Source organism: Populus alba, chromosome 4 (assembly GCF_005239225.2).
Source record: "Populus alba chromosome 4, ASM523922v2, whole genome shotgun sequence".
Taxonomy (NCBI): Eukaryota; Viridiplantae; Streptophyta; class Magnoliopsida; order Malpighiales; family Salicaceae; genus Populus; species Populus alba.
Window position 1 is genome coordinate 445,625 of NC_133287.1, and position 11,441 is coordinate 457,065.

At 33.9% G+C, this 11,441-nt stretch overlaps 1 protein-coding gene across 3 annotated transcripts; it reads left to right on the forward strand.

The window, feature by feature from the left end:
* Positions 1–607: 607 nt before the first annotated feature.
* On the forward strand, positions 608–5,667 carry LOC118058398 (plant UBX domain-containing protein 4). Of its 3 annotated transcripts, XM_035071105.2 has the most exons (5): positions 611–862; positions 1,715–2,011; positions 2,294–2,500; positions 2,859–2,954; positions 4,256–5,667. In XM_035071105.2, exons 3-5 carry the CDS (start codon positions 2,300–2,302, stop codon positions 4,379–4,381), a joined length of 423 nt encoding a protein of 140 aa, XP_034926996.2. In that variant the 5' UTR covers positions 611–862; positions 1,715–2,011; positions 2,294–2,299; the 3' UTR covers positions 4,382–5,667. The 3 variants fall into 3 exon arrangements, with proteins under 3 accessions (XP_073264682.1, XP_034926996.2, XP_073264681.1); XM_073408581.1 differs by having other exon boundaries at positions 608–862; positions 1,715–2,500; positions 4,172–5,667; XM_073408580.1 differs by having other exon boundaries at positions 1,715–2,500.
* Positions 5,668–11,441: the final 5,774 nt, after the last annotated feature.

An 11,441-nucleotide genomic window follows, 5' to 3' on the forward strand; every position in this document is an offset into this window, starting at 1 on the left:
GTCTGACCAGTCAGTCATTTCGAGCTTCTCATGGTAAAGGAACTTGCTTTACTGGGATTGATTCGAGGGTTTTCTTTCAGGTTTTTAGCTTTTGTTGGAGTTTTGTTTACCTTTATTATAACAGATTTGTATGGACACGTTTCTGGGCATTGCTTATTTTCTGCAGAATCTTCTAGCTAGCTTTATCAAGGTACGTACTCATTGAGCGTAATTTTTCTTTCCTTCTTTCTTCTTGCACACCAATTCTGAACTTGGAGGGTATGGGTTATTTATGTGCAGCTTGTCGAACTCCATTTGGATTTACTTTGACAGCTAAATGCCTTGTGTTTTGTTCTTGCATTGGAAATGAACTTATGAGCTGATGGTAAATCACGTTTTAATGCAGGGTGCTGTATCTTCCCTTGCTTATCAGAGGCTTTCATTGCCTAAAATAAAATAAAAAAATGTTAGTCTTAAAATGTTCATGTATTTAAAAAGTCGTAGCCATTAATTCTAAATTTTTATGACTGAATAAGACATCCACTCATATTAGCATTATTTATTCCATTCGGATAATAAAATAAGACTGTATACATGTGTTTAAAGTACTAATTAAAATGGCAAATGAGTTGTTCACCACACTATCATTATTAATATCTGATGGTCTGAGGCGCCTGTCTTTCCTTTTCTACCTCATCGAGTCTCCACAAATCAATCTAAAGCAAAAAACAATGGTTTAAAGGGACAAGAAACCAGCAAAGCCCTCATGCAGTGGAGCAGGCAGTATCCGTACTCTCTCCGATCTGGACCGGTGGACTGGACCTGAATCTGACAGCGATGATGAGGATGCTCCTGAATAGTACTCCACTGGTGGCGAGAAAAGGCAACAAACAACTACTCTCCCTTGAACCTAACTTTATTTTCAAATTTATTTCTTCTGCTTTTTCAAAGTTATGATTTTTAATATAAAGTTGCAGTCTTTTTTGGTGTGTCGCACAGTGTGATATTATTAGTGCAGTGTTAGTTTTGTTGGCCTGTGGAAACAGTTCTGTCTGTTGGATGGATTTTAATTTTCATTTTGATTCTGGTTAGAAGTAATCTCTGAGCTCGCTGTATTGAAAATGCATTTGGGGAGGTTCCAAGAGCATCCGGATAACAGCATTAGTAGAGTCTGGATGACGATGGGATTTATCTATAGAGCTCACTTTTTCCTACTTGATTCTGTAGCGGTAGCATAGGTAGAGAAGAAGCACCTTATTCAGAGTCTCAAGACTAGGCCTGTAGACTGGGTGCTGACCAGAGAAAGCTTTATGGTCTTGGAATGTGTATAGATGATGGTTCTTTTGTGCATTTTTAGCATTATTTCGGCCTTGTTTTTATCAGGTTGTGTCATCAGTAAATCCGTTATATTTTGTATTCGAAGCATTTGTAATTTTCAACCTTTCATAATTCTATGAAGAACAAAATTTGATATTTGCTTATTTTCATATTCTCAACTATTTGTTAATTCAATTTTTTTGAGATTTTGCTCTTTCAATCCTGTAATTGTGGCACCTGATATTATCCAACTCTTTTGGTAAATTCACATGATTGCACATAAAGCTTTAGTTGCTATGCCAATGTCTATCATTTACTTTTATCTGACTCGAATCCCTTGGTTATTCCTTCCCATGTATGAAATGTGTTTATATTTAAGTACTTCTCATACTTCTAACACTAATTTTTATTGTTGCAGTGATATGCTCGTCCAAGATCCTACAAAAGGTAATGATGTGGATGCAATTTTCAATCAAGCTAGACAACTTGGAGCCGTTGGAGGTCCTCTGGAGAATCTTAATCAATCTTCAAGTTGAAGAAGCTTTACTGGAACTGGTAGAATATTACTCTCCGGTGAGACTGTACCATCTGCTCCTCAACAACCTGAGGCTGTTGTTCACAATATTGTTTTCTGGACTAAAGGTTTCACTGTAGACGATGGTGATGGGGCGGAATCCGGCGAACGGTGATGTACTGATAATTGCTCATCGGAGGGGTAAGCACACTGAAACACAATATTTAACGTGGTTCGGCAAATTACCTACATCCATGGGAGAGGTTCATTTTATTTAGAGATAGAGAAAGAATACAACACATGAAGGAGGATCACATTCACTCAACTCCCATCTCTCATTGCTACATGGGGCAGCAGCTGCATAAGGCAGCAGGGCTGCTGGTGGCAGCCCTTCTCTTTCTTTCTCTCTTCTTCTCTCTTTTGTAGCTCTCCTACAAGACTCTCTCTCTCATTTTGTGATGCACTCTTGGTGTCTATTTATAGGCTTCAATGACAGCTCCTCTTGCTCCTTTGTCATCAATGGTGGCTGCCAAACTCATCTCTTCTTCTACAAAGATGGCTGCCAAAGTCAAGGTTGGTGGTTGCCACCAACAAGCCTCCTTCTTTGACAATGTCAACATAATTGACAATATTCCAACAGATGGCCCCTTGAGGAGGCTGGACGATCCTGAAAATGCATCTTTCTTAGAGGTAATAGCAACATTGGTTTAAAATGAAATAAAAGATTTTTTTTCAGAAGGTGGACTTTTGCTTTGGAGTTGGAGATATCTGTTTCCAGCACTCTGCTGTGTTTGAAAAAAATTCAAAGCATGTGTTTAATAAAGCATTCTCAATCAGTGTCTTTTCACTATGTTTCTTGAATCAACAGATCTAGTTACATAGGTAGTTCATCCCTGGGATTCTTTTTCTATATACTCTTGAACCTTCACTTGTAGCAACATAAACTAGTGCAGCTTTTGTTTTATTTTGTTGTGCTGTGCTTTCACCCTCACCCTTATGTCATCATCTGTATTGTTTGTGGTGATGTTATGATATTGTTATATCTCAGAGCATAAGGAAGTCTGAGTGTCCAAAGGAGCTTGAACCTGCTGATAGAAGGTCTTCGGTTCATGACAATTTGACTAGGAGGGATCAAAACTGCCCGGTGAGTCTCTCTCTCTACCAGCTTTCTTTTCTTAGTATTTACTAACCTTGTTTGTTTCCTGGAAAGTAGTTTCCGGGAAACCATTTTCCAAACTTTCCTGTGTTTGTTTGTCATTAGGAAAGTTGGTCAACGGAAAACAATTTCCGGTCAGCGGAAAACACTTTCCGGTCAACGGAAAACACTTTCCAGTCAATTTTAGTCAAAAAAAAAAAATTGACTTGGTTTTCAGGAAAGTGTTTTCCTTTTAGCTGTGTTTGTTTTCCGGAAAATGGTTTCCGGGAAATCACTTTCCAAAATTTCTTGTGTTTGTTTGCCAGTAGAAAAGTTGGTCAATGGAAAACACTTTCCAGTAAAAGGAAAATTTGGCTTGGTTTTCAGGAAAGTGTTTTCCTGAAAAATTTGAGGGGAAAACACTTTCCAGAAGTTGTGAAAAATTTAGAAATGTCATTATTTGCTGATTATATCAAATTTGATCCTCAAACTTTTGATTGCTATATATATTTTGTTTTGAATATTTATTTTTCAATTTCATCTCTTAAAATTTTGTTTTTATATTAACTTTAGTTCTTATTTTTATAATTGCTATTTGCTTTTTCCTTATCATTTTTTTATTTAAATTTTTTATTTATCAAATTTGATCCTCATTCTTTTGATTGTTACTTATTTTATTTGAAATAATTTATGAAATGTTGATTATTATTATTTTAATTTCTTCATTTTTCATTTTTTTTAATTTTTTAGATTTGATCCCTATTATTTTGATTATTATTTGTTTTATTTGAGATAATTTATGAAATTATATTTTTTTTTTCAATTTCATTCTCATTCAACTTTTTAATTTGTAAGATTTGTTTCTTATTATTTTAATAAACTTGAGAAAAATAAAATATTAATAAGTTATTTTCCAGCTCATTTTCCATGACATAACCAAACACTGGAAAGTGTTTTCCAGTTCATTTTCCATAACACTACCAAACATCGGAAAATACTTTCCCGGAATTCACTTTCCAGGAATTCACTTTCCAAAAGAAATTCACTTTCCTGCAAACAAACGGAGCCTAAGACTAACAATTCTTTGTGGAACTTTAGAAATTACCATCCTGTTTGTCAATACCAATTCAGTGTTCTAGTTGATAGTTCTTGTCCAAAAAATGCATCAACATGCTTTCACATATGTGCATTTGAAAGACATGAGTGTATGCATCAATTCAACTTAGGTTGGCTGATGGGACCCGCATGGTGGCCCACTTCAATAATAGCCGCACAGTTAATGACATTGGATCCTCCATTGATGCATCCAGGCCTGGGGGTGCTCGGAATTATCAGCTGCAGTTGATGGGATTCCCTCCGAAGCTTCTTACTTATCCAACTCTCAGAAAATAGAGCAGGCAGACCTTTCCAGTTTAGTTGTTATTCAGAAATTGTAGCAAAGCTGCATGAAGGCCGCACGCTGTCTCTAGTTGTTATTGAGCTGTCTCTTGTAGTAAGTTAACCAATTTTATGAAAAATATCCGTTTCCTTATATACGAAAGGGAGGGTTTTGGTGGCTGGACGGTTGGACGATGGAGTTGAGTTTTCGGCGTTGTCTTGTAAATTGTATGCTGTTGTTTTGCTTGCTTGACATGTTCTCACTTCCCACTTTTTCCATCACTGCTGGTATCATTTCCCTCCCTACAATGGTACAAACCACAGTAAAATATAATCTCTCTCTCATCTGTCTGTTCATTCAAGCATGCCTCAACTTGGTGAAGAGGATTGAAGCATATGACTGATATATGGAACTATTTATTATACCTTGCTGGATGAGACCAATCTCTTACAAGCCGAGTCCCGAACCGAGGAAAGGAATGTTGGCCTTTACAGGACGACTCAGTTACACTCCATCCCATAGATCAGATTCAAGCCCAGAATTGCAGGTCCAAGTTAACAATCTAATAAATGTCTCTTTTTGCCAAGCTAACATCCTATGAAAAGTAAGAAATTCTCCTATGTGGGAGTACCACATATTGTTTGAGTCCAATAGAAGCCTGTCTCTGTTGCTGATGCACGCATGGTATCTGATTTCACTACCTGGTAAGGCATCTCATGATCACAGTGACCTGGTGAGGCATCTCAAGACACTCCTCATCGTTTCCATCTCCATTCATAGTGCCATGGATTAGACATGATAAAGCTTCCTTTGTCGGCCAGAAGAAGCATTTGTGCTCGATCCCATTTGAATTTTCTTTCCCTCGTTAGGGCTCACCCGACTAAAGGGTCCCTCTAAGCCCATGTGCAAACCATGCATCACATCACAGCCTTACCTGATTTTACATTCCAAATCCCAGCTTTAACCATCTATAACATGAAAAAATATTTAATTGCATTTTGTCCATGCTCAATTCAGTTGCGCTATATCTGAGATGGTGCACCTAACCAGCATGAAATTGGTCAAGACAATTCATTTACTAACTTATACACATACACACACAACTCCAGAGCGGATAACTACTGAAAACATCTAAGTAGTAAGCTCATCTCAAGATGAGTACTTTTCTATTCCGACTTTCCTAGAGTCTCAGGTAGCACTACCGAGACAATGACAGGTTCTCTACCCCTGCACAAATGAAGCGACAAAAGTTTTGAGAATTCAAGACAAGCTGAGGCATCCTAACAGACCAGTAGACTTAAACCTTGTTCCTACATGACCCGATCAATTCGATCAAGAACTCGCCATCTCACACACACTAGGATGGTCCTGTTTATGGGTCGTTTGTTTACATAACCAATCTTATTTTAAATTGTAGTTTGCGGCTGAGCTCGTTTGGTATTATAATAGTAGTTGTTTTTTAAAGTGTTTTTGTATGAAATGTATCAAAATAATTTTTTATTTTTTAAAATTTATTTTTGATATCAACACAATAAAAATAATATGAAAACACCAAAAAAAATTAATTTGAAAAAAAAATTATTCTTTTAAGATACTTTTAAAATACAAAAATAAATGGACGCACAAATCTATTGGTGGTTAATGGTAGCACATGGTCTAAGATTGTCAATATTTGTAGAAACTTCATAATATTATCAATAAAGATGTTTGTGTTTTGGTTGGTAATGTTCATGATACTAGCTTTTGGAATGATGTGTAATTGAGAGACTACATGCCTTCTTATCTAGTTTCCTAGACTTTTTAGTCTATTTGAAGATCTTGTTTGCTCAATTGCTAATATGGATATGTGCAATGGATTTTCACAAATATAGAATCAAATGGAAAAAGGCTTTTAGAGATTGACTCATTTGATGCTCTCTTTGATAGGTTATCTAATATATTATTATCAAGTGACGATGATAATAAATTGATTTGGAAGACAAATTTTAATTGTGTTTATTTATTCAAATCTAAGCTATGTGTGGCCTTTTATCATCTCATGGAGTGTCCATTTGATTCTTTTTAATCGGGTATGGAAAGGATTTGTTCCTCCAAAGATTGAATTTTTTTTTGTTGGATGGCTATTCTTAGTAAAATCAATACTAGATGAGTCTTGGTTAAGCGAGATATTCTTGAAGCTAGTGATGCATTTTGACCATTATGTTTCGCGTATGAGGAATTAATGGATCATCTACTTATTCAATGTCATAATTGTAAAGATATCAAAGGCTCTAATCCTGCCACATGTCAAAAGATTAGAGAATAAAATTGTTAAAATGTTGTTAGTAGTTGTTAGTATTGTTTGTCAGTTAAGAGAATTAGTTAGCATTATTTCAATGTAAATAAAGAGAAAATAGATAACATGTATAACCTTTCTACTATAGCATACATAAATATATGTCAGATAAGAGAACAGTAATCAATTAATAAAAGAATCAGTGCTAAAGTTCTTCTTCTTCTCTGTTTAACATAATCACTTTCTGCTTTTCTTCATCTCTATTCCTTTTCTGTGTAAATCTTACTATCTTCACAATAATCACTTGCTCATTTGGTCTAAATTTGTTGACTAGAGGAGTTTATCTTGGTGCTATCCATAAAACATGCTATCCTTATTTCATCAATATATAGAAATCTCTTGTTTATGAAAAACTCCAAAAAAAAAAAGTTTGGCTCATGTTTTTCTTTGCAATCTCAAGGTATCTTAGGCTTTTTCAAAATGAATTACTCTTTAACAATAATCAACCAAATTATGATATCACCTTCCTCCCGATTCTAACCAAATTGTGTGTGTGAGTCAAAACTTTATACTTTGATTTTTATTATTGTAACTCTTCAATCATACTCGGTTTAACTATGATATCATCTTTCTCATAATTCTAATTAGACTTTGTGTGGATTAAAGCTTTATACTTTGATATTTTTTATCATGCTTTTGATTTTTTAATTTTTGTTGATGGTTTGATTCGATAGTCAAATAACAAGAGTGTTAAAGCTTTCATTTCATTATTTACCTTGGATTTCATATGTTATAATGGATTGTTGATGGTTATTCCATTGGCACATCCTAGACTTGCTGGTATTAAAAAGGTTCTTCACAATCCTAAAAGCTTAGTGCTTGGCTTTTTATTTGATTTTTTGGGATTAAAGATTCAAATGAAGCTTAGTTGCTAGCTATGATTAAAGCTTTTGAACTATCTTTTTTAAGAGATGATTTTGTCATGGTAAAGTTTATTTCTAAAATTAACTAGATGAATAAGCCATGATAATTTCATAAGCTTTTTATCCTTGCATTTAGATTTTCTTCACAATTGAATTCTATGTTTTTCTCTCATGTTCTGCGCGCTGCTAATTATATGGTTGATGGTTTTACAAAACAAGGTGCGAATAGAATTTGTGAATATATGGCTTGACTCTAATTTTTTTGGGTTATTTACTCCTTAAAACTCTGCTTGAATCGATTCTAATTCCTATCTTTTTATCTTGGGTTGTTGTCAATGATAACATTTTCATCTCTCTTTTTGTATATATTAAAATGACAAAAAGAGACGTGAAAATGTTTTTTTTTTTAAAGGAATCTACAAAATCTATGGGCAACACTTCTTCTCAGCCAAGAAAAACTACAAAATTAGGGCACAATATAAACAAAGGATGGGATTCATGTCCACAATATATATATATATATATATACTAGTTATATGACCCTGACCCGCGCAATGCTGCGGGTTATTTTTTTTATATAAAAAATATATAAAAAAATTAAGATTTAAATGTCTTGGGTTTTTCTGCAAAGTTATACCCAAGAATCTTGGGTTTGGCTACAACACCTGACCTAAGAATAATATTAATAATAACATTAAACTTGCATGACCCAAATTTAAGTGAGTCTAGCTACAATACCGGACCCAAGAATATTGGATGTGGGTCTGACTATAAGGTCGTGTCATAAAAATATAATAATTAAATAGATTAATTAAAAAGAAAAAAACCAACAGGAAAAAAAAACTAATGAAGAAAAATAAAAAAAAATTGAATTAATTGGGTTAACTCTTTAAACTAGGTTATCCCGTAAAACCTGGAATTCGCGCCATGAAAATTTGATAACTAAATAGAAAAAAAATTTGACAGGTTTACCCATAATTAACTAGATTAACCTATCAAACCAAGTTAACATGTCAAGCCTAGGATACGTATCATTAAAGTCTAATAATTAAATAAATAAATAATTAACATTAACAAACTAAACTAAATGAAAAAAATTAATTAAAAAAAATTCAGGTTAACTCGTCAAACCAGATTAACCCATCAAATCCAAGATTCGTATTATGAAAATTTGGTAACTAAATAAAAAAAAATTAACATTATTAAACTAAATCAAACAAAAAAAATTCATTAAAAAAAAAGTTATATAATATAATATAATTATAATTATAATATAATAATATATTACTAAGTGAAAGGCGTGGGAAGCTACAGTGCTTTCCGCACGCCTTGTAGTATATTGTATATATATATATATATATATATATATATATATATATATATATATATATATATATATATAAAAGGTAAGCTAGCTGTTCATGAAGCAGATAAGCATTGACATCTTCCTGTAGGAAATTTATGGACCCATCTAGACCATTAGGGAAACACATTGATCACTTTGATATCCGCGATATAAAGTAAACCAGTAAGTGTGGTGCCATCCAACTTTCTAAGTGAAATCGATCGATAAAATAATTAGAGTAGTGGTGGTTGCATTGATTGAAGATCTTCTGCAATATGCTGCGCATACAATTTTGAAAAGAAAATTAAGACCCCACTAATCAAACGTGTTTCCATTGATGGCTAATTTCTCTTTGATTTAGAAGTTGACTGTACTTTACACTAATCATAACATCCCATTTATGGTCAAGTTCATCTACTGTTTGCCAACCATGTTGGCCTCCAAGTTGAATCTAGATAAGTTGACACCACAGTAGCTACTGGCCTGCTGTCAAGATCATTAGTAGCTGCCTTAATTATCATTTCCATGCCTAAAACCTCAAATAACACCTCCTCCTTCCCCTGACAATTATGCCTTTATAAGCTGTCAATGAACAAAAGCATGCAATTATCATTAATCTCAAGTAATCAGGTGGTTCTTGTAATAACGGTCGAGTAAGGCCTTTGATTTGATGAGACCCACAACTCATCTCATAAGCTGTAAAGGAACGCGAGCATGCGATTGCCATCAAGCAGAAATCCTTACAGCAGCTGCTATGGACACTCCTGGAATGTTGGAATTTGCAAGGTTTAGTATACGGCTTGATGCATTTGGTCGTTCTATAAACATGAAATTTTCTTCATTTCTCTAAGAGAACTAAATAAGGTGCGTGTGGATAAATTAACAGGCATCACTTGAAAGATTATCCAATTGGATATCAATCTGGATAAAGGTTAATCAAGACTTAATATTTTAAAGAAACTAAATTTAATATTAATTTAATTCTTAGTATAATAAGTTAAAAGGGTTAGTATTTAATTTATTTTAAATTATTTTTAGAAATTAAATTCAATTTAAAATTTAATTATTAATATTTAAAATAATCTCAAACATTAAATTAAATTAGAATTATTAGAGAGAGTCGTAGAAACTTAAGATCATTGCATATAAGCTATCCACACTCAAACCCGTGGATCCTATATATAAAAATATTAATGGGTCATATCTTTGCCTTGTTGTTAATTAATTTAAGCTCAGCTAATAATCATGTCATGTACTTGACGGTTCTGCCATCATGTTCGTTTGTATTTTATGGCAGAATATAAAAATAAATTCTTAAAAATATTATTTTAATATATCTTTAAATAAAAAATATTAAAAAAAAGCTAAGATAAGGTATCATCAAACATGCTCGAAACCCACCCTTATGTGCGCACACAGAAAAAAGAGATGATAGGATAGGACAACAAACCCTAGATGGTAGGCTAAATCATGCCCTAATTTTGAGCATGAGCTAAAGCTTTATTTATTGCAAGCCAAGTGGACCACAAATGATCTCTTAAGATTAATGGGGTCATTCAAAGAGGAAAGGAAATCGGAGCTGGGTAGCCGCTTATAAATTTTGTTCATAGCTATTGCCCCCTTTTTGTGGGACAAGATTGAGTAATTTGGATTAATTGCAATATATACAAGAGATGTTAGGGATTCTGTGGACCTGCAATAAATTTTACTGGCTTGTCTTCTTCGTTGTTTTGAATGTTCTTGTTGATTATGACAACTCGTAAGGGAGGGAATTAGAGAAATATATGGAGTACGAACATTTCCAGAAGTGATGGCGTGCAGAATATTTCCATATCAAAGAGAATATAAACATATATATATATAGAGAGAGGGGGAGAGGTGTTTTTAGTTGTTTGTATTGATGAGGTAGGGTACCTAAATATTGAGATTAATGTTTTGTTTTCCTTTGTTTTATTGCTTTAATCTAATGTCTAAATAGACTTTAAATTGAAGGAGAAAATGTACAAAACTGAAAAAAAGGAAGAAAACCCTTTACGTTATATCATGCAACTGTTGATGGAGAAGACGTAAAGTGGATCAGAAAAGCTAATAATACAGGAGGTTGAAAGGGCCTTCCTCTCCTAGCTAGGGCTTGCTGTCCCTTCCTTTCCCTTCCCGATAATAATATACCCTCTGCATTCCCCTGCTCTCAACAGCCTTCATGAACCAAAACTTCATTGATGACGTACCTCCTCTCTCTCTCAGCTTTTCTCTTGTTTGCTTCCCTTTTATTCTTACGCTGTTGTGACGGATTCGCGTACTGTGATCCTCTCTCTCTCTCCCTCTCCAAATTGTCGCCCTTGCCCTAACCCTAACCCCTGAAACACTCACCTGTTGCTAATGGTTTATGATTACCCTTTTGTGCTTCTTAAATTTTCCTTAAAACCCCTAAAGCATCTTTCAGGATTTAAATCCAAAACCTTCTAGTCCTAAATTGTTTTCTGGTGCTAGGTTAAAAAACTGAGAAAATATCTCTCGTTCAGACCAGTTTCAGTGTTTGCCAAATATTAAAAATTGTTGAAAATATATTTTTCAC